The 23,415-nt window shown below is 40.9% G+C and overlaps 1 protein-coding gene across 1 annotated transcript in view; it reads right to left on the reverse strand.

Moving 5' to 3' along the window:
• Window positions 1–302: 302 nt before the first annotated feature.
• The window catches only part of cttnbp2 (cortactin binding protein 2), a 51,816-nt gene continuing 28,703 nt past the window's right edge, over window positions 303–23,415 (reverse strand). The window contains exons 4-23 of the mRNA XM_081372382.1: window positions 19,618–21,058; window positions 16,959–17,165; window positions 16,722–16,821; window positions 16,081–16,231; window positions 15,367–15,594; window positions 15,149–15,266; window positions 14,764–15,021; window positions 12,541–12,636; window positions 11,202–11,281; window positions 10,690–10,776; window positions 9,667–9,766; window positions 8,824–8,979; window positions 8,545–8,726; window positions 7,387–7,565; window positions 6,882–7,087; window positions 5,197–5,379; window positions 5,027–5,078; window positions 4,824–4,935; window positions 3,864–4,010; window positions 303–1,447 (exon numbers count right to left, since the gene is read on the reverse strand). Of these exons, the coding sequence (XP_081228508.1) occupies window positions 1,205–1,447; window positions 3,864–4,010; window positions 4,824–4,935; window positions 5,027–5,078; window positions 5,197–5,379; window positions 6,882–7,087; window positions 7,387–7,565; window positions 8,545–8,726; window positions 8,824–8,979; window positions 9,667–9,766; window positions 10,690–10,776; window positions 11,202–11,281; window positions 12,541–12,636; window positions 14,764–15,021; window positions 15,149–15,266; window positions 15,367–15,594; window positions 16,081–16,231; window positions 16,722–16,821; window positions 16,959–17,165; window positions 19,618–21,058 (4,326 nt within the window). The 3' untranslated portion in view covers window positions 303–1,204. The remainder of the gene's footprint in view (window positions 1,448–3,863; window positions 4,011–4,823; window positions 4,936–5,026; window positions 5,079–5,196; window positions 5,380–6,881; window positions 7,088–7,386; window positions 7,566–8,544; window positions 8,727–8,823; window positions 8,980–9,666; window positions 9,767–10,689; window positions 10,777–11,201; window positions 11,282–12,540; window positions 12,637–14,763; window positions 15,022–15,148; window positions 15,267–15,366; window positions 15,595–16,080; window positions 16,232–16,721; window positions 16,822–16,958; window positions 17,166–19,617; window positions 21,059–23,415) is intronic.

The raw sequence follows: 23,415 nt of genomic DNA on the forward strand, positions 1-23,415 counted from the left end.
AAAATGGGATCATATGAATCATGTAAATGGCAAAACAATTACTCTGTTTTCTCATTTCTTAGGCCTGTCATGGAACTAGGAAAGGCACAAGCAAAAACAGTGATTATTTTAACTTGTAAATATATATCTAGGACTTTTCTGTGAAACAAATATATTTTTCAAGACTACATTTCTCTTTTTTTCTGTGTAACACCAACTTGTGTTGTAGTGGGAGGTTTCGGGGGAGAGGCTGAATGATTTGGTTTTAAACGTACACGATGTTAGCATTAGCCGTGGGGAGAAAGAAAACCCAAGAGCCGATGTCTAGGATAGTGCATTTTTAATTGTTGTGCTTCGAGGAAACAGGACAATTTCTCTGAACCTCATCCGACAACTATAATACAGTTAAACATCAGAGGTCGACTATAATCTCTTCTGTACATATGAACAATACTGACTTTAAAAGAATACTTGTTTATCCTAAATGTTCAATACAGAAGACAAATGAAAGTTAATGCGCGCCGCTTCCAATTTCATAGTTGGGTTTCACACAAGGGAGAGGGGGGTCAAAGTTCAAGCCAGTCACTGAGCACGCATGAGAGTAATTGAAAATACTAATTATGGCTTAAAGAACAAAAACAAAATATCCCGTGTTCGCAATGGCGGTACTTATTGCCACATTCAGTTTGTTTGGAAACGAGTGAAAAAATATGAACCAAAATTTAATATTACAAACAATATATACAGTTTTCATATTCCCTTCAAAAGTCCTCCAATGTACAAGCGTTCACACACGCACACACACGCATACTAATCTATACAACATTTAAGTTCCCAGTTATTATTTACACATATTTGGTAAAACCCTGATTTCGACAGTTTTAAAAACTCACCTTTCACTTATTTAATGATAAAACACGACTGATTGAAAATACTAAAGAGCAAAAAGACTACCAGCTCTTACTTTGATCCAAAACATTTGACATAAAAGGCAAATTGTAAAGTGTTCAAGCAGTCTTTCTCCTGTTAGTTTATCTTTCTTTTTTTCCTCAAAGTTCTTTACTTAATTGAATATATTAAAACTATGGTCCCAAAAGTACACAATGTAATATATTGTAACAAGTATGGACAACATGTACAAATACTTAAATGCTGCCAGTAACCTAACTTCACAAAATAGAGGGCAATAACAGAATGAGGGCAGAGGGAGGGCAGTGGGAGGTGTCTATCCATGGTTACTGTAGTTTTCATTACAGTTGGGGTCCAGGAACCAGATGTGGCCTTGTGAGAAGTTGTTTGTGTTGTTGTGGGGCAGGATCTGCCTTGCTCTGCTGCTCGTGGAAGCTCTGCTAGGATTGCTGCTGCTGCTGCTGGTGCTGTTCACCTGCTGAGCTCCTCTGCTGCTGGGAACGGGCAGATGCGACCTGGGCCTCGTCACTCGCCGAGGAGAAGCGTGACCACCGTCAGTCTTTTCAGAGACAAAGAAATACACAAAAAAACAACATATTTGAACAAAAATTAAAAGAAAGAATGTACTTCGAATGTGCTTTGTTCCAAAAACTAGCAAGTGACCTACAGAGGCAACATTTTAAGGCAAATCCAAGATGGCAAATGAGGTGTTAACTGGTTCATTCTCGTGTTACAAAGCACATTTGAGCTTCCGCAAGAACCATTGAGGTTTGTTCTCGTGTGTCAAGCAAGTACGGTTGCGCTTCTGTTTGATCAATGTGAATAAAAGCCTAAATTCAATCTGTCATCATATAAAGCGATCAAGTCTTTTCAGAAAATTTGTACTTAACCGCTCTATTCATAAGGATTAGATTTACAATCTCTTTATAAACTTTTTGAAGCGTCAAAGTGGTAGTTGCGTAGCTGTCAATGGAGGGACAGAAACCTATCTTTTTTTTTTAAAGAACAAAAATAATGAATAAAACCCATTCCAAGGGTTTGGAACGACATGAGGGTGAGTAAATGATGCCAAAATATTCATTTTTGGGTGAACTACCCCTTTAAATAGTTAGAGGCCATAAACCAAACCAACCTGAGGTGAATCACAATATTAAAAGTATTTGAAACTCGGACAAAAAGAAAAAGGTAAAAGACTGCACTTAACAGCTTAAATGAGGGAAAAAAAACTAAAATCCACTGAAGCCCTGCGAATAACTTAAAGGGATAGTTCACCCAAAAATGAAAATTCTGTCAGTAATTACTCACCCTCATGTTGTTCCAACCCCGTAAGACCTTCGTTCATCTTCGGAACACAAATTAAGATATTTTTGATTAAATCTGAGCGCTGTCTCACTCCTCCATAGACTTCTAAGGGACTGAAACTTGCTGGCCCAGAAAAGTTATTAAAGAGATCGTTAATATAGTCCAAGTGACCACAGTGGCTTAATCTTAAGTTTATCAAGCGACGAGAATACTTTTTGCGCGCTAAAACAAACAAAAATAATGACTTTATTCCACTTTTCATTTCCTTCTCTCTGGGCCTCGAGTTAGTTTACGTAGTGTTTTTGCGCAGCGCGTCAGTGTTGCACGTCACCACGTAGGCTCACTATTGGCCGACGCTGGTCATGTGTGTGACGCACTGCGCAAAAACACTACGTTAACTCACTCGAGGCCCAGAGAGAAGGAAATGAATAGTGGAGTAAAGTCGCTATTTTTGTTTGTTTTTAGCGCGCAAAAAGTATTCTCGTCGCTTGATAAACTTAAGATTAAGCCACTGTAGTCACTTGGACTATATTAACGATCTCTTTAATAACTTTTCTGGGCCAGCAAGTTTCAGTCCCTTAGAAGTCTATTGAGGAGTGAGACTTAATCAAAAATATCTTAATTTGTGTTCCGAAGATGAACGAAGGTCTTATGGGGTTGGAACAACATGAGGGTGAGTAATCACTGACAGAATTTTCATTTTTGGGTGAACTATCCCTTTAACCCAATTAAAAGCAACAGATAAATACAGAACACATGACACAGCGTTCTAAAATCACGGTGCTCAAGTTAAAATAAGTTCAACTTCTAAAAAACGCGAAACATTTCTTTACCCGGAGTTAAAGGTGAACTAAGTAACTTTTTTACCTTAACTGAACAGCTTCGGAGTCATTGGAATGGTTATATTACTTATTTCGGGTTGAATGGTGGTCGTTTCGCACCCCCCTGGTGCCCGTGAGCGGAAAATTCGCACTTGCAACTTTGAGACGGCAGGCCGCCGGCCACCGCGGCAGGAAGTATCGCGTGATATCAGGTCTCGCGATGTAAACAATTGCTTTACGGCCAAAAGAAATCTGCTCAAATACTGTAATTATTGCGCTCCCTCACGCTGTCCGAACCCGAATGAAGAAGACGTTTTAAAGAATGTCCCATCTGCTTTGATGTCGTTGATCTACTAGCCTCTGGTGTCTGAGAATCACCAAAGAGTTTTTACAACAGTGTTGTCAAATATCTATTCCGAAGCTGTGGGGGGAGCTCTAGAGAGAAACCTGCGAGCAAAAAGCGAGAATACAGCGAAGAAATCCCGAAGCTACTGAGTGCTGCTTTAAAGCGGGGTTTAAAATAAGCGCAGTGTGAAATGTCCTTATCTGTGCACTATGTAGAGCAGGGTTCCTGGAGGGCCACTGTCCTGCACAGTTTAGCTCCAACCCTGATCAAACACACCTAGCTGTGAGTTTCTAGTGATCCTGAAGACATTGATTAGCTTGCTCAGGTGTGTTTGATCAGTGTTGGAGCCCTCAGGACCGAGTTTGAGGAACCCTGATGTAGAGTGTCCAAACTGGTCATTTATAAGGGTCTGTGGCAGTTAGGATGCCAATGCCTTGGAAGAACGCTACCTGTAGGTGTCTCAGTAGGCTTTGAAACAGAGCCGTGGTGTTTTATCAAAGGCTTGCCTTCTGTGGTGGAGGGTAGGTCATATCCACGGCACTCTCTGTTGTAACAGGGAGTGTTTGGGGCTGCGTGACCTCACCATCACTCATCTGAGGAGTGGGCGGACTCGAGTCTGGAAGCATGATGAAGTCCTCTTTGAAGAGAGCAATCTGTACCAGGTAAAAGAGGAAATGAAACAGCTCGTCAATTCCTAGAAACTGCAAGGCCATGTGCTTTACTGTACCAGACTGTTGTAGCTTGAACAGAAAGTCTCTGAGAGAAACACAAGCTGAGTTTTTTGTAGTAAACAGACTAAAAGTTAAACCACTGCTTTGTAATGTGCATGTAAAATTAACAAAAAAATACCAATAGTAACAAATTATATTTTTACATTTTCTGGAGGGTATATGAGTGGTGCTTGTATGTGCAAAATTGACTTCCATAGTAGGAAAAAAATCAAGGGGTGCTTCAAAATACCTTCTTTTGTGTTCAACAGAAGAAAGAAACTCATACAGGTTTGGAACAACATAAAAGGTGAGTAAATGTACATTTTTGTTTTTTGGGTGAACAATCCCATTAATGCAAGTCAGTTGGAGTTTTTCTCCCCCCACTTTATTATCAAAACGTAAATGGATTATTTACATGTACTATTATTAATGCAAGTAACTTTCTATTCATCGAAGAATCCTGAAAAAAGTTGATCAGTTTCCACAAAAATATTAAGCAGCACAACTGTTTTCAACAATGATAATAAGAAATGTTTCTTAAGCACCAAATCAGCATATTAGAATGATTTCTGAAGGATCATGTGAGACTAAAGACTGCAGTAAGGATGGTGAAAATTTAACTTTCCCATCACAGGAATAATAGATTTACTTTTGATCAAATAAATTCTGCGTTGGTGAACAAAAATCATCTTTTTTTTTAAATGTTAAAGAACTTACATAGCCCAAACTTTTGAACAGTGCATATCTGTCTATTACCTTGCTTATGTCTGGCTCAGATTTGCTAGAGCACATGGTCTGGAGTTCTCTGATGAGATCCGTCTCATCATCAGAGTAGAGAGAAAGACCCACAGCAACTCCATCACTGAGTCTGCAGGAACATCCACACAGAATCATTGAGTAACACTGCCATCTGCTGGTAGCACAAACACATGCACAGTGCACACACATAGGAAACCAACCTTGCATGATTGACATTTGTCAGTGGGTGAGTGCTTGAATTGGCCAGAGATCCTATATTACAAGAATAAAAGAATAAGGATTATTTAGACAATTTTTTGGAAACAAAAAGTTAAAAAGCTTCGGTGGATTTACTGCAAAATTGGTTGCAAAGCCATTGGTTACACCTCACCTTCTCTTAAGGAACAGCTAGAGTTCCTCCCAGAGGCGGGGCTTCCTTTCTTCCGCGGACTGGTGTTGGCTCGTCTCCAAGCGCCATTATCGCGTCCTTTTCGTCCCCCTTTCCTGTAGGCGGAGCCAATGGTGGAAAGAGGGAAACATCCTCCCTGGAACTCTGGTAAAAGCCTGTCAATCTCTAACCACACAAACAGAAAAAGGAGTAAAATATGTTTTACATGAGCACCAATAACTACTGCACTGAAAGATTTAAAGGGGCTATTTGTAGAATTCAAAAACCCTTGTTGTTAGCGACACCGGTGGCCATTAGGTGAATTGGAGGCAGCAACTTATTGCTTGTGTTCGCACTCTAACAGGCCAATATACTCTGCGAAGTTCTTATTCCTCACATATAAGTAAAAAGTAGTTGGAAATAGAGAGATATACTGTTAACGAACATCCCGAAGTCGTCCACGCTACTGAGAGCGACATTTAGATGAATATTTAAATATGTGCTGGCCACTTTCCTCTCAGTAACAAAATAAACATCTAAAACGACAGCGGTGAGAAAACAGCAGTTAAGAAAGCATCTGATCATAGCGATATGGATATGTTTGCCCCAGCTCTGCAATTCACTGGCATCATGTCAACAGATGAGGTAATTAAAATTACACAGTTATGATAGTTTGACTATAAAGTATATTTGAGAATATAGACTATATAGTTCTGGCTATGCGAGACTATAGTTTGAATGATTCCCTTTTCTTTGCATGACACATTGACATTAATGGCTCTTTCGGCATTATCCTGAACATTGTATAAGCATTCATTTCAAGTGTCATATAACAGAAGAGAGGCTCTCGGGAGCGTGCTTAAACTTAACATCCTTTTTATTTTCCCAGCAAAAATATTCACATTTCTTCACATAAAAATCAGTCTGGCTTTGAAAGACAACCTAGGAAGTTAGGAAGGTCTCATTTTTTAGAGTTTTGTTACACGCTGTTCAAATCGATTAATGCATTAAAATTCGTACAAAAAGCCCCTTTAATGGCTGATGGCCAGAGTTAATAAAGCTACTTTGAATGTATTCTTGCATAGCCAGACCTTCAGACTGACGGTAGAAGGTCTGGACTCCATAGCAGCTACATGTAAAGCAACCAATCACAGCTTGTTTTGTTCAGCTTCATGTTTGGGGGCATGAAAATGTTACAGTACATCGATGATGTCCCTACGGTAACAGAATGGCGTGCGAAACTCTTAGACGTATTTTAAAGAGTCTATGCTGTGAACTTCACATACTTTTGAAAATCCAGTGTTTAGTTGATCCTGATAAGTGCTCATTGTCACAGATATAAACACAACAGCTTTCTTGTTCAATGAGGGGGTTTCAAACCACGACAGCTTTGTTTCAGGCGGACCGTATTAAAATGCGTCACAGACGTTTTCTGGAAATCCTATAGAATTAAACCAATCAAATAATGACTTCTAAACTTCTAAAATTTTGTGTGCCATATGCATCAGCTGTCTGTGGGAGTGACGTCTGTGACTGAGACTATTTTGAATGTGGCTGGGGAAAGTATCTCAGTACTGAAATAGCTGCATTATTGTAAAATCAACTGAGCTACTGTCAAGCTACTGATAAATGTAGTTACATTTGTCGCATGTTTTAGGTGAGTCTGTTCCCCAACACTGGTGCCGTACCTGGTCTGGGCAGTGGGCAGCCTTGCAGCACAGCCTTATTCAGAAGGATATTGAGAGCTGCTTTGACAACCGCTCTCTGACCTGGGCTCAGACCTTTGTTGTTGGGAGACCGTCGTTGGGCGGGAGATCGCTTGGCTGTTACTCTAGATATAACAGCGTCCTCGACCCGTGGAACAATCACTGCATTCCAAAGCCTCACTAACCACCTAAACACAAAGACACATGGACCAATTTTAACATGAAAACATACTAAAAACATACTAAAAACAAAAAAAATCCATGAATAGTTGTTTAATTTCAAATGACAGTGTTGTGAATTTTTTTATTTAAATACTAATTTTCTGAAGTATCGATACATGGTACCAACTGTGCTTTATTTACTTGTTTGTAAATATTCTTTTTTTTTTTTTTTTATGGGGCAGCTGTATTACAATTGTCTTAGAAATATTATTATTATATATATTAATATTAATTCCAGTATTGTGACAACACTAGATTGACATACTTTGGAATGGCCTGGGTCTGTTCTGGATTCACAGGGCAGGAGAGGAAGATGTAGGGTCCCAACAAGGCCTCTGATGTCCCCAGACGCGACAGACAGGCGTTGAGCTGGTGCCACACTGAGCACACCCAAGAAAGAGCTTTGTGTACGGGATCATCAGATGTCCAGCACTGGCCCTGAGTCTGCAGAAACACAGAAAATCTAAGTTAAAGGGATAGCTCACTAAAAAAATGCTATGCTTAAAAGTCTCCATTGTTTGTAACTGCAACTGAAAAAAAAAACACTTTATGTGCTGCAAAAATGATTTAAAACTAACTCAACTAGATATCAAAATGAACAAATTCAGCAGTCATACGTTAATAAACTACACTAAATATACTAAACCGGTGTTTCTCAACCGGTGGGTCACGACCCAAAAGTGAGTCACAAGACTGTTTTGAGTGGGTTGCAGAGTGTGTAGTCTAAATATTTTTTTTGTAAATGTTTTTCTGATGCAAGACTTTTATTTTGAAAGATGTAAGTGAAAGCTGACGACTCTTCTGTCAGACACAGAAAAAAAAAAGTGCCTGAAAAACACACGTTGTGATTCAGTATCTATTCAGTGTGTGCTATATATCACTTCACAATATATATAGAGCAAATTAAATCACCAGCATGCAACGTCGTAGGTACGTTTAGTGAGTCATGAAATTACTAAAACGTACGAATAAATTATGTAACTGGTATGTCGTGTGTTAGCTGTGAAGAATTTGCATGCAGGTATTCATCAGGATCAAAGCCCTTGTGTTTTATTAATAGTTCAGGTAAGTATTGTGTATTTACCATGGAAACTATTATTTATTTTAAAACTAATTATTTTCACTTTTTATTATTTTCTATATTTTAAATGACTGTACTGTCTCATACCAACTTACTAACTATATACTAGTTTGGGGCTGCTATTTAATAGCTTTAAAGAGGGATGGTACTTGTCTGTATGTCAACCATTTTTGAGAAATAATTTAGCTTAGTTTGCCTAGCGTCATGACCATGGGGAACTGTGAGTCCCATGCCAAAGCCAGTTGAGAACCACTGTACTAAACGATCTTGACTAAATTTAGAGCTGAATTGCTATTTTGGAGGTCTTCCCTCCAGCTCATTAGATAATGAAGCAGGGCTGACCTTGTGGAGGAGTTTTCTGCGGAGATGACGTCCCAGCATGCCATTGAGGGGCTCTGTGTCCCAGCGCAGCTGAACCCAGCGGAAGTGCTGCTGTAATCGTAGCTCAGCACCCTGCAGGCGAGGCTTAGCCAGGGTGCCAATCAAAAAACTCCCTTCACGGAAATAGTAGAGCCCATTGTGACCTGCCCATCAACATGAGGAGAAAAGAGTTGAACCAAAACGCTATTTCAGGTACATTGACGGTTCCTGCTCTGCTACATCTGTATGAATGCATCTCACCATGATTAAGGGAGAGGGAATAGACAGATCCTCGGTTCTCTAGTGCTTCACACAGGTCTCCCAGGATGTGGCTGAGAGAGTGGGCTCTCTCCAGACCCTCGAGAACCGCCACAACACAACGCCCAGCGCTGCCTTCATGCAAAGACACCAGGAACCCTGATACACAACACAACTCAATAAATACCAGACATACCACTATATTCATTCAAAGATGCAATTATTTAAGGAATATTATAGGTTCAATAGAAGTTAAACTCCTCAAACAACATAATTTGTAGTGTAATGCAGATTACCACAAAAAATACTGTGCAAAAATCAAGGTTATGGAGAAGTAAGTGAATGGGTCCCATTTTTGGAGGATTTAATAGCAGAAATTTGAAGCTCATAATTAAAAAAAAAGCAGTAACAATTCTTATGTTTTGAAAGTAATATATTTTTTGAGCTGTAAAGTTGGTTGTTTTACAGCCATGGCAATAAATATATACAATTTGATATAACTTTACACAGTAAATGTTAGTGAGTGATTTTTCACAACCATGCTAACAGACATTTTGTGGCTATACCATTGAAACTAAGTATTTTAACATTTACAAATGTGCCACATTCACTTCCACTGCAAGTGCCTCACTGTAACCTAGATTTATATTGTACAATTTGTTTTTTTTTTACAAGGTACAGGCCAAAATCATCAGTTATTTCTGAGGATTTCAGATTAAACACATGATAAACTTTATGAAAATTCAAGATTTGATCTTGTTTCTAGGGTCTGATTTTTTCTTCCTCTGCTCCTTTTCCTACATCACACTTGAGATATGTGACTCCTCGACACAGCGCTGCTCTTACCACAGTTGATGAAGATCTCCAGCAGGTGCTCTTTTGATAGACTCTCATCTATCTCCACCCTGATGACATCACAGCCAATCCCCTGGGCCTCCTGTCTGTGCTGCAAACACACACAACAGGTGCATCATAAACATCATGACTGGTACAGATGGATGTTCACATCACATGAGACATACTGAGATTCAGAGATTAAGCTCATGTTTAACTTTTACTTGATGTTTATTCATTTGTGAAACTCAACATGAAATCAAAATGGACCCTATTTACTTTATTACTATTATCACCTTCCGGCCCATCCTACATTTTTTCTTGGTGAATAACATTTTACTCAAAAATATGTTACATTATGGAAATAAGATTGTACTTCGTTTACCATTTATTTTACAGCACCGTTCAAAAGTTTGGGGTCAGTGAGATGTTTTATTGTTTTTGAAAGAATTCTCTTACGCTCACCAACCAAACGCATTTATTTGATCAAAAACACAGTGAAAACAGTAATATGGTGAAATAATATTGCAATTTAAAATAACTGTTTTTATATTTTAACATTTTAAAATGAAATTTATTCCGGTAATGGCAAAGCTGAATTTTCAGCAACATTACTCCAGTCTTCAGTGTCACATGATCCTTCAGAAATCATTCTAATGTGCTGATGTGCTGCTCAAGAAACATATCTTATTATCATCAATGTTAAAAACATTTATGCAGCTTCATATTTTTGTGGAAACCATGAGAATTCTTTTGAGAGTTATTTGATGAATAGAAATTTCTATTATAAATGGCTTTACAGTCACTTTGTATTAATTAATGTGGTATATGTTTTTGAAAACATTTCATGAATTCATCATTCATTTTCATGAATTTAGCACTTTTTATGTATATCCTTATAGGATTTAGCCCTCATATAATCAGTGCTTAATGTTCAAAAACATTTAAATTAACAAAATGCATTTACTTATTCATTTTTAAACCCTTTGGATGAAATGTAAAATATGAATATTTAAGACAATTGATAATAGTTACCTTGATATAATGAGAGATCTGGTTGGCGATATACTCCTGAAAGCTGCCCTCCAGCCCATGGAAGATGACATTATGATACTGTTCCACCTGACCACAAACAAAAACACAACTGAGTTTATCAACACTGGTAAATATCATTAACAATTCCACATATATTATTTCATGTGGACCACGTTCATTTTATCATCCATGCCAAATATTTTATTTATGCATGCCTTTATGCAGGCTTGATTACTCAAGTGTGTCTTTGAGGGTGTTTTGTTGTCTTAAGTTACTGCTTGTTGCACTGTATCTGCATGCATCTTCTATTACATCAGTTTAAAACACAAATAGCATCTGTTGCCCCAAGGTGCCGAACTGGTGGTGGAGGCTCAAAGCATTTTGTTTTGGTCCCAAGGTATTATAAGGACTTTGTTCCCTCTCAGCACTCTTAATCCAAACTTTAAAGATCATCCAGCGTAACTCAGACATGCTAAAAAACTCTCTTTGACGTGAAGAGTGAGTCAGCGTACCAGGCGGACATAGTTCTGCAGCAGCTGTAGAGGGATCAGGGAGTCGTACGTCATCTCATCCAGAGTGCACTCTGACAGGCCTGACAGAAAGCAAAATTATAGCAGCCATGAGACATAAATCAAACCTACACAGTATATCAAAGACCACAACACACAGAGGACATGGGAGACCGGGAGATCTGTGTGAAATTGATTTGAGCGAGGACTTTTGTTTTGACGTGCTGCTGCATGAGATGGAATATTCTGGAGCCCAGCTAAACATCATGGTCATGTGATGACAGGGAGCACAGCGTGGCTATTCATTTAAGTGTGGAAACACAAGAGATCTGCTGGTTCTTTCTATCATAGGCATAGTGTAACTTTCTGCTTTACCAAGAGAATCTCTTATACAATTTGATCATTTTACAAAATGTGGCAACACTTTACCCTGGAAATTCAGAGTTCTCGCGAGAGCACAAGTTGAATTTGCTCAGCGAGTTTACTCTGGCGTCGAGTAATGATGCTCATTAAATATGCCCTTGTATCTGAGCTGCACCAATCACATCAGAGGGCCAGAGGCGAGCTAAACAGATGACGACAGCGCTGTGACGTCGAAGTCATTAGTAAACATTGCAAGATGGCTATGGATGAACACCAGTTGTTTGAAACGGCTTTGGCCGCTACAATGAACGAGCTAGACTTGGCTTTTTATCTAAAAGAGGAACAGAAGACGGCGCTCGAATCGTTCCTTTGTAAGAAGTGCGTTTTTGCTGTCAAAGTGCGTTTTGAAGGAATCACTCAACATGGCTGGGCACTCGTAATGACACATCAAGGATGTTAAGAGGCTAAAAGCAGGTTTAAAACTTGCCCCATTGAAGTCAACAGGGTGCAAATTTTAAAAAGAGGATAACACGGTGTAGGCAGCACCGATTTTTGTCGTTGTTCTCTGTACTGACAGCACTCCACATTTACAAAAAAATGAGCTCAATGTTAAAATTGACCGGAGTTCTCCTTTAAAATATATTAAAATAGAAAATAGTAAAAAAAAAACAAAAAAAAAAAACAATTGTGTTGTTTTTACTGTATTTTTTAATCCTTACATTTTTTTATGAATTTCAAATAAATGCAGTCTTTGCACGCTGAGGAGACTACTTTATCTTACTGACCCCCTAATATGCTAATTTAGTGCTCCAGAAACATTTCTTATTATTATTAACAGCTGTGCTGCTTAAAGCTTCTGTGAAAACCGTAATACATTTTTAGGAGTCTTTAATATGGGTGACAAAATTAATATGGACTGCTTATGTATGAGGTGTGAAATAGTTTAAAAGAGACTAAATGAAACGACTGCAAAGCTCACCTTTAAGATGTATGGTAATACGTTGACTCAGGCGTTTCCGAATGAGGTCCCAAGGAGACTGGGCCAGTTCCTGTCCCGGCAGCCAGACAGCATCACCTGAACAAGGAAAATCATTTAGGAAAGAGGGATAGATTTGCTAGATGTATGTGTCCGCTTATGGTGAAAGACACGGATGTGTAATCTTTACGGACATGGGAGCAGTTTTCATCTGCTGTTTTGAGCCATGATAAATGAGCTTTTATCCTCTTCTCTCATTCCTGTCTGTCAGTCTCCTCATGTTTTCTGTCTGGAATAGTACAGTCATCAAGTTGCTCTCTGTAGGCAAAATCGCTTCATTTTGACATCTGCTCTTGGTGTTTGGAAACATCTTGTCTTAAGGGGGGAGTTCAGTGTAAACAAAAAAAAAGAAGTGGTGAGAGAAAGAGTGCAAAAGAGACAGGGAGAAGGCCATAGGGGTGTGAAAGAGATAGGTGAGAACTTGGAGAAGGCTAGTTTATTTTCAGCAGCCCTGCATGACAACCCCCGGGTCGAGCCAAGCGGAGTTAAACCCCTGTCCCACGTCCTTCCCTACTTGGCCCAGTGTGGTGTTGGACAACACCCAAGACAAGAGCCACATTAAATTCATGCTCACTAGAGCTGGTGTCAAAATAACTACTGGAGAGCCTACACAAGTAAATAATAGCACATTTGTGCGGATGTGTGTGTGGTATTAAGTTCTATATTCAGAAGTTTTATATCACAAATCATACTAGTGGCAGATATATTAACACATATTGAGCACTTTGGCCGTCTCTTTTTTCTTGCTTCTATGACAACAAGAGTTTAAAATCGCTGAGGTGGGGAAATTAAAACTTGAACAGTAACGAAGGGCAATTCAGGAAGCGCAGCAGCTGTTCAGAAGGCTGGGGTCATCCGAGAATAGCCATCGCAAACGTCTCTCGACGCTACAGGTTGCATTTCAAAGCAATCATGAAACGATCATGGCTGCTTCTGCACTGTGCATTCAAACATGTCAGTGAAGGGGTGAATATCACCAAAAAATGTTCAGGTCATATTTCACAAAAAAAAAAAAAAAAAAAAGACCATTAAGCAAAAGAGTTTGCAAAAGACCCAACAAATTAAAAAAAGGGAAATAAAATAATAGAAATAAAATTTCTGTCTAGACACAGTATTTTTTTAAATAAATTTTAAATAAGATTTCTATTTTTATACATTAAAAAATGTACTGACTGGGTAACTTTTGAAGGGTAGTGTATTTGTATTTTCTTTTGGTTTTGAGGTGAAATATGATCTGGAAATTACACAACACATAATACCTCATAATAATAATAATAATAATAATAATAATAATAATAATTTTTTACATTTATATAGCTCTTTTCTGGGTACTCAAAGCGCTTTACATATGGTAGGGGGGAATCTCCTCAATCACCACCAATGTGCAGCATCTACCTGGATGATGCGACGGCAGCCATACTGCGCCAGAATAACCACCACACACCAGCTTACTGGTGGAGAGGAGACAGAGTGATGAAGCCAATCAGTATATGGGGATGATTAGGAGGCCATGATGGACAGAGGCCAAGGGGCAAATTTGGCCAGGATGCCAGGGTTATACCCCTACTCTTTTCGAAGGAAGGATATCCAGGGTTTTTTAATGACCACAGAGAGTCAGGACCTTGGTTTAATGTCTCATCCGAAGGACGGTGCTCTTTGACAGTATAGTGTAGGCGTTAGGACCCACACAGACCACAGGGTGAGCACCCCCTGCTGGCCTCACTAACACCTCTTCCAGCAGCAGCCTAGTTTTCTCAGGAGGTCTCCCATCCAGGTACTAACCAGGCTCAGCCCTGCTTAGCTTCAGTGGGCAACCAGTCTTGGGCTACAGGGTGATATGGCTGCTGGCTATGTTGTATGTTGCTCATGTTGTAGAGCAGGGGTGCCCAATCCTGTTCCTGGAGATCTACCTTCCTGCCAAGTTCCAACTACGACCCTGATCAAACACAACTGCTAATTAACCAGCTAATTAAGATCTTCAGAAAAACTTGATAATTACAGACAGACATGTTAGAACAGAGTTGGATCTGAACTCTTCAAGTAGGTAGATCTCCAGGAACAGAATTGGACACCCTTGTTATAAAGATAATCAAGTTTAATGGACACAAATGAATCTAAATTTCTTGGCAAGTTGCTAGTTATACTGTAAGATGTATATGTGATTACCTATAATCACTGAGGCCATGCTGTTAGTAGAGAGGCCCAAAGTGTCTGCTCTATCCAGAACTTCCTGCAGTTCCCACCTCCCACAAATTAGCTGGAGGTGATTGGTCAGCAGGTCACTCAAGCTTCCTGTTAACTCTTCCCAGCTGGTATTGCAGCGAATTGTAACTTTGCCAACAGTGCATCCATCCTCCAGGAGATCCACAGGGCAAAGGCGCTCCAGTGAGCACATGAGCACCTGTACCACCACTGTGTACAAGTCTAAAGCAGGGCAGAAAGCAAATGTTAAGGGTTAAGGCTGTGGTCACTTAAGCCAACTATCACATAGTGGCCTAACCTGCCAAACTATCATATTTGTACAAAGCTCTATCGCTTAAATTATACTCACCCAGGTTCTCTAGTAGATCTTTGCAGTCATCTGTGGCAACATCATGTATGGTGCGATTGCATTTGTCCCTCTTCTCCATGTCCTGTTGACTGTGGTTACACAAAACTTCCAGGCATTTCTGTAAAGCAGGAAACATGTAAGCATGTGTTATCAGCCACTTCTAACTATTCTTTTCTGATGTAAAACATTGTACTTGGCATCAAACTCAAACATGTCACCTTGTAGCCCCTGGATGCAGCAATATGGGCAGCAGTCCAGCCATCCTGGTTACTGTGGTTGAGGATGTGACTGGCCTTGGTTATGCCAGGGTGTTGGAGCTCCTGATTGGAGTCTGAAGGAGATGCAGGGAGACCCAGGTCTGGTTCAGGTGATGGGTGGTGTAGCAGGAGCTTCAGAGGGCCCACATGACCTGAACTGACAGCGGCGTGCAGAGCTGTGCAGTTGTCCTGAAAACAACAAACACTTAAGCGCAAGTGCAAAAAAGTAAAAACAAAACAAACAAAAAAGTGTGCAAAAAAGAAATTTGTGGAGAAAAAAAGTCCACAAACATACTTATCTACAGATATACACATACTTACAACAAAACAGATCTAAAAAAAAATACAAACACACACAATATAAACCAACCAGCAAATATAAAAACAGAAAACAACCTTAATTTAGACCTCAAGAATTTCCCAGGATATTTTGGGGATTTTTCAGCCCAGTAAATAAGAGCAAACTGAGAAACCATCCAGGGCATAATTAAGTGTTTCTAAAATAGGGACCGTAATTACATTCTGAACAACACATAGACCGCAAAATACCCACGCTCAACTGTTAAGGTATCCATGGAGATGAACAGAGGGCCAGTATTTCCTAACGTGTTTAGGAACTCAGAATGTAATTGACATTTGTGAGACACTGGTGTCAGTGCGGAACTGAAAACTCACAGTCGTGACATGTGAACGGTTTGCTCCTGCATCTAACAAGACTTTCACACACTCCACATGTCCCTGTTCACAGGCCAGGTACAGAGGGGTCCTTCCCTGCAAACACTCCTTCTCCAAATCAGCTCCACATTTTACAAGAGCTTTCACACACCTACCAATGAAAGAGCAGCTGAGATTGGTATCATTGCATTGAGAAACACATTTTTCAAGATATTGTAGACCCTGGTTACACCCAGCACTGCAATCCAATTTTGTTGATTTGATCACAATCGGGCAGCGCTTAATACACATGCAAAAGGGGTCCAAAATGTTGATTACTCAAACCACTTGCTGCAGTAGTTATGTGACCACATCACATTTCATTTAAAATGCTAATCCGTTTTGATGCATCCTGGACAACAGTGACAGTACCACCTACTCACCAGTCAATCATTCACTGCATCAAAGCAAAGGTTTTTTAAACAAGCCTGTTACATGTAGCCAAAAATAACCAAAAATTGTAGTCTGTCTTGTGATCAGATCACCTGATATGGATTTTAATAACAGTGCCATTAAATGTGCAAAAGTGTCACTGTTCTTAAAAACACAATAAAAGAGTTAAAACACCACAACAGCAAGGGAAAGGAGAACAGAGGACCCACCCATAGTGACCATTTACAGCAGAGGCATGTAACGGCGTAAATCCTGTTTCATTGGCAGCTTCAGCAGATGCCCCTGAAGTCAGCAGCAGATTTAAGCAGTCTATAGAAGAGACAAACACATTATTTACATATTAACATACACATTTGCACTGTGTATATGTACACTAGACAAAAGCACAATGCTAACAAAATTCAAACATTTTTATCCATACAAATGCCAATCTCCCCAGCACGTACCTGTGTGTCCATTAAGAGCAGCAGAGATCAAGGCAGAGGTTAATTCATGTTGACGATGATGAACATCCAAAAGTGGATCTTGGTTAAGCAGCATAGACAATAAAGTGACATTTCCCTGGGAAGCAGCTTGGAGGAGAAGGGTTTGCCCGTCATCCAGGGGGACGGGGTCACCACAGGTTAGCGAGGGGACTATGGAGGGACACCAGCCTGGGAGGGTTCAAGCAACAGCAGTAACTAGTGAGGCAGGGTCAAGCAACAGCAGTAACTAGTGAGGCAGGGAGCTTGTGTTGTGTCAAAATGTGTTCATTGAACCAAAACATTACCCAGAAAATCGACTCCATTTGTCGCACAGAAATAATTTAAGGACACTGCCACTGACGCAGTGAGTATCTAGCACTATCCAAATTACCCTCCAGAAAGATGAACATACAAAATGTGTGTTAAAAATTGGAAGTAAGCCAAATTTGGATAAAACAAAGGATAAATGTTTATGTTACGTACACATTTTGGCACAACATTGGAAATGTATTATTCTAGAGAGTGCATCTGCAATCCACACACTATATCCTACAAATCAGATCAGTTTTCAAATGCTAAAGTCAATTTCATCTGTTTTTAGGTCGGGCTAAAAACAAAATCAAATAAAAGACAACTCAACTGGATAAATCAAATCAGGCAGCAGGCGGTTTATGATACATTAATGAAAGTCACACATCGTAAATTGTGTCAGACAAACTGAAACATTCTAAACATGGTGCTGATTGTGAGAGACATGTCAATTAGACAATGTTAGAAATATGGAAACTACAGTAGAGAAACAGATGAAATTTGAAAGCACAGAGCACAATGCACAGGAATACTTCTGGCAAATTGGCACCTGTATGTGAAAACAGAATTCAAATAACTCATCTTGCAGTGTGGATGTAACTAGTCTAGTATCTGAGTGCTAATGCTAAAGCATGTTTGTAAATAGCTTTGTCTCTAGGGATTCTCTATGTTTATCTTGGTTAGTGGAGGGAGTTTTGAGAGATAGATAGAGATAGAGATAAGCTGTTTCATTAAGGTCCAGTGGAAAGCATAAGATTATTGTCTCTTTTCTGGGTTAAAATGGGCGGCAAAGAGAGCAGAGGAGCCTCAGAGAACTGCCATGGCTGAGTGGCTGCAGAAAGAAGGAGAAAAGGGCTAATTTTTAGCATTTAGCGATGACAGCTAGCTACCGACATCTTTCAGAGCTACCCTGTGGATTAGTCTCTAGTGACATTGAAGAAAAAAGACTCTGCTGGAATACTTGCTCTGCCTTCAATGGTGTTATAATTGTCTTTCTTTGGTGTTCTCAGAGAGCTATGGAGAGGCCTGCAGAGACAGGGTGGTATTTCAAAATATGAGAGAACTCTAAAGCTTCTGATACTGCTTCCAAGGGGAAAATCTAACTGCAATTGGAGCTGTCTCATTTATTTGGCTTACAGACTAGTGCATGACTCTACCTAACTGACATCTCTGTCAAAGATCTTTTGGAACTACCCTGCTGAAAAGACCAGCATATGTTGCATCTTTGATGTTGGTCCCCAGTGTAGGATGTTGTTGTACTGGTGTTTCCACCAGGCTTCTTAATTAGCTTTACCAGTAAGACTTTACGAGAAAGACCATACTGGTTGACCAGCAACCAGCTAGACTAACACCAAATCAGCACTAACCAGCCCGATCAGCAAGGACATTCCTGCTAATCTAAGCTGGTCTTTTAGGAGGGTAGCATTTTAGCACAGGGGTGTCCAACCATGCTCTTAGAGGGCTACTGTCCTGCAGAGTTTATTTCCAACCGTATTCAAAAACACCTGAATTAGCTAGGTCTTAAAGATCACAACGAACTTTCAGACAGGTGTGTTTGAAAGGACACTTTGAAGAACATTGGCACTACAGGAGCCTAATTGGACACCTCTGCTCTAAAAAAAGAATTTACACTTCTCAAACAAAGACATCAATGGTACAGTATATCTCAGATGTAGAAGTAATTGCTATTGTGCAGAATCAATGCATAAAGACCTATTTATGAATATTTAAGTGCAAGTCACAACGAATACAATTATATTGGGTTAGTTGTCTAGAAACGTAAATGAAACCATTGAATGAAACATTTAAAAATGCAGGGAACACCACCACATTCACAAGTTACTTTACAGTAGGTCAAACAAAGAAACAGATGGCAGCATGGACACAGTGGAATGGTAAGTTTAAGACATTGTGGGAAATGGTTAGTGGTGCAACACAGGAGAGGCAGAACCATGCTGTAGGTCAATGGGAGGAAGGGGGAAAGAGCAGCCTCTGGCATCAGCTTCAGAATGGGTTACAGGAAAGACCCCTAGAGACCTGCATCGTCAAGAGTGGGTCAACCTGACCTGTTTGTATCTATAAGTGCTTTGGTCAAGAAACTGTCCAGACATAGATAGGTTCCCTCAAGAATCGTAAAAATGCTCTTATCTTGGTTATGTTGAAGTTCTGTGTTTCAACCGGCAAGTAACCCTAGTAGATTATGAATACTCCTCTCTTGGTTCTGTGTCCTCCTCTGCTAGGACTTACTGAATAATACATCAAATATGGAAACGGAGGGGAGTAGAAAGGAGAAGCAGTGAAAGTAAGGGTGAAGAACAGAGCACCCTTTTACCTGATGCTGCTGCCAGGGTGCTGCCCGGGTGCTGGGGGCTATGGGACGGAAGACTACATGGGTTTATGGAGGGACTAATGACAATGGTAGCTGTGGAGGAGGTGGTGACAGGGGGACACTCCACACATGCTGCTGTCGGCTGCTGCCCCCACGGCCAGCCAGTACAGGAAGCACCCACCTGTGACGCAGTCAAGGCTGGGACTGTACCGCCCAAATCTAGGGAGGGCTTTGGAGGAAGCTGAGGGGTGGCAGTTGATTTGGCAAGGCCCACCCCCAGTCCTGTTCCTGGGGACCTGCTGGCTTCACCTACTATTTTGATTGGTGGGTGTGGAGGGGATGGTGTCTGGGACAGTCCTGGTTTTTTTGGTGGGATGGGGGGTGGGTTACCCCTGTCGATGCGGGCCACAGTTGGTGATTTAAGGCCTATCTGGGGGTGGCCTAAACGCCCGGTGAAGGGTCCTCCCTCAGATGTGGAGTGTGGCAAACCAGGACGAAGGGCTGCAGGGGGTCCCCCTGCTGGAGGGCTTGTGAAGCGGGAGAGAACCTGTGTAACTGTGTGGCGAGCCTGCTGTTTGGCAGCAAAGTTATCTCGATTCGTGGGGGACAGATCGCGGGAAGGAGGGCTCTGGTTTGCGGTTCCATTTTGGTCCTGCTCTGAGGCAGAGGGTTGGAATTTGTATCGGGCCGCCTGGACGCGGGGACTGACCCCAGTCGGCAAGGTAGCAGACACACCAGGTGAATGTGAGCCATGTGGATGCGTTTGGCCCTCTCCTCCATTTTCTGCCTGAGAGCTCCCGTGGTGTAGCCCCCGTCCAGCACTGGAAGTCTTAGGTAGGTTCATGCTAGCATAGGTAGAACTTGTAGGCTTGACTGGGATAGAGAGTGGCACCTTTTTAGCTGCTTCATTTTCATCTGTCTGAGAGGAAGCAGTCTTGTAGACTGTTGCCTCAGTGCCCACAGCCACGGATGCCACAGACTTGGGTTTAACTGGGGCAGATGCTGGGGTGACAGAAGGCAGTGGTGGGGCATCTTTGCATCGCTCAGTTCTTAGCTGCTCCACCTGCTGGCGGAGATTTTCGCTTTCAGCCCGCAGCTCCACAGCCCGCGTCTCCTCACGGCTAAGCCTGGCACGTAGCTGCTCTCGCTCTGTGTCAAACTCAGCCAGCTGTTTCTCCATCTCTGCTTCCATCTGTTGGCTACGACGTCGCTCAGACGCCAGTTCTTCCTCTAATCTACCCACAGAACGACTGTCCTGCTCAGTGCGGGACGAGAGCTCCTCAAAGCGCTGGTTCTCTTCAACCACACGAGCAGCTAGCTGCTTGCATTCATGCACCAGTGACATCACCACGTGTTTGTTTTTCTCTCGCTCATCCTTCAGCTGAGCCGACAGCTTCCTGTGTTCCTGCTCCAGGCTCTGCAGCTGCAGTTTCTCCATTTCAAGCTAGACAGCAGCAGCAGGGCAAATGTGAGACTCGCAGAGAGCAGATAACACACACATAAAGCAAGACAGTAATTTGTTAAACAATTAAAGATACATCAGTCTTTCGGACAAAACTTAGTAAACATGCCTTGAAAATTACTTTAAAACCAAGAACGATTAAACTTAAAGAAATATCCTCAAATCAGAAGTTACTCTTAAAGGGGGGGTGAAATGCTATTTCATGCATACTGAGTTTTTTACACTGGTAAAGAGTTGGATTCCCATGCTAAACATGGACAAAGTTTCAAAAACTAAGTTGTTTGTTTGAAGGAGTATTTTTGGAACAAAAAACAAACTTCCGGTTTGTCACAAGTTTCGGAAAGTTTTTTTCGAGTATGGGTATGTGCGACGTCAGATCTAACGGAATTTCCTTATATGGGTCCTAAGGGCACTTCTCCGGTAAGATCGCGGGCGCGCGCGCACTCGTAAAGCAGAGCAAGAGAGTGAAAGCAGTTCGCCTCGCCATCGCCATCGGGGTTCTGATTCGGTTCGGGAGTATAGATAAAAACCCGCCCGCACTTACAATTCATTGGTTGGGTCCTTACATGCGCTTCGTGAGGCACACTAGCACACACACGCAAGGTCTCTCGCTCCCTCTCTCTACTCTCTCTACACGTTCTTCCCCCGGTAGACGTAGAATCCACAGCTAGATCAATGAGAAAGCCCTATTACAACGACCATCATTTGAAGTGTCACACAGTTCTGAAATTATCGTACATTATAGGATTTTTTCCATTATTGATCGTACATCGTACAGAGGTCAAAATTATCGTACAAATACGATAATTATCGTACATCTGGCAACACTGTGTCTCTGTGTGTTGTTAGCGGCGGGTAAGCACAGCTAAGCTTCGCCCACACGGCCCGCCCCCAGCCGCTCGTTTTTTTCCGGAAAGACTCGGTACAGTCTATCTTTCAATTAAAAATATAATAAAACAAAAGACTTTTTGGAGATATGAAGGATGCAATATTACTCTATAGGTACTCAAGATTAACAGGAGATTGAGTGAAAATGAGCATTTCACCCCCCCTTTAAGTTAACCTTACATAATTATCTGTTTATGTCTAAGCTCCACTAACTAAGCTTTTTCATTAACAAATCAGCTGAAGTGTTTTTTTTAAACATGTTTTCTGAGCCAGACAATTAGAAAAATGATATTATAAACACCAAATCTATTTTGGAGACTGTGTCTTTGTAAAGTACGTTCAGGGATCAGTACTCGTGTTAAGGTACTGACTGAGCTGATCACATCACTCATGTGTGATAGCAGTTTGACCTTTAAAGTATCAGTTGCTTTTAATATGATAATCAAGAGGGAATTGCATTTGTATGGGGGGCGGGAGACTACTAACATCAACTGCTGAGCAATAACCTATAATACATGCAAGAAAAAAGGTGAACTTATTGACACTACAAGTTAGAGGTAGAAGTTCAAGTTTTATTTGCAGGTTTAAGCTGCTTAGCCTATGAATAAATGAACACTTCCCCAGAAATTAAGAGATGAAAGAAAACACTTAAGCAGTGGCCAGACAGAATCAGACAGTAATAATCACTATGATAAACAACTATGTTTATGCTATTCATAAACATCTATACTATATATATGAGCTGTTGCATTAAAGGTGGTATCAGCGATTTCAGGCCCAAACATAAATGATCACATTTATCTAATATTTCGCTAGCTGCACGCCCCATAAGCATGCTGTCAAAAAAACGCGTCTCTGTAGGTAGCCTAGGCTCTGAGATCTGCACACAAAAACAGTTGGTATCAACATCACTCAAAACCAAAATAAATAGTGTTCCAACCAATCATCGACAGGGGCGGGTGTTGTGAGGTTTTGCGCTCGTGCACGGCTGCCTATGACGGCTGCACGCGAAAACCTCACAACACCCGCCCCTGTCGGTGATTGGTTGGAACACTATTTGTTTGGGTTTTGATTATTTGGCCAAACAGACTGAAAACAGCTGTTTTTGTGTGCAGATCTCAGAGCCTAGGCTACCTAGAGAGACGCGTTTTTTTGACAGCATGCTTATGGGGCGTGCAGCTAGCGAAATATTAGATGAATGTGATCATTTATGTTTGGGCCTGAAATCGCTGATACCACCTTTAACTACAGTACCGATGCAATAAGAGAACTGTCACCATAACAACCAAGCAAGTGTTTATTATTGGAAAAAAGAGCTGAGTTCACTCAGTGTCGGTGTAACATGTAAATATGCATGCCATGTACCTATATATAAACTGTATCTTATAATACACAAGTCCTATCCTACAATATAACTGAAGCCACTGAGATGGTGAACACAGCTGATATCT

The sequence above is a fragment of the Scardinius erythrophthalmus genome (assembly GCF_964197995.2).
Source record: "Scardinius erythrophthalmus genome assembly, chromosome: 8".
NCBI classification, from domain to species: domain Eukaryota; kingdom Metazoa; phylum Chordata; class Actinopteri; order Cypriniformes; family Leuciscidae; genus Scardinius; species Scardinius erythrophthalmus.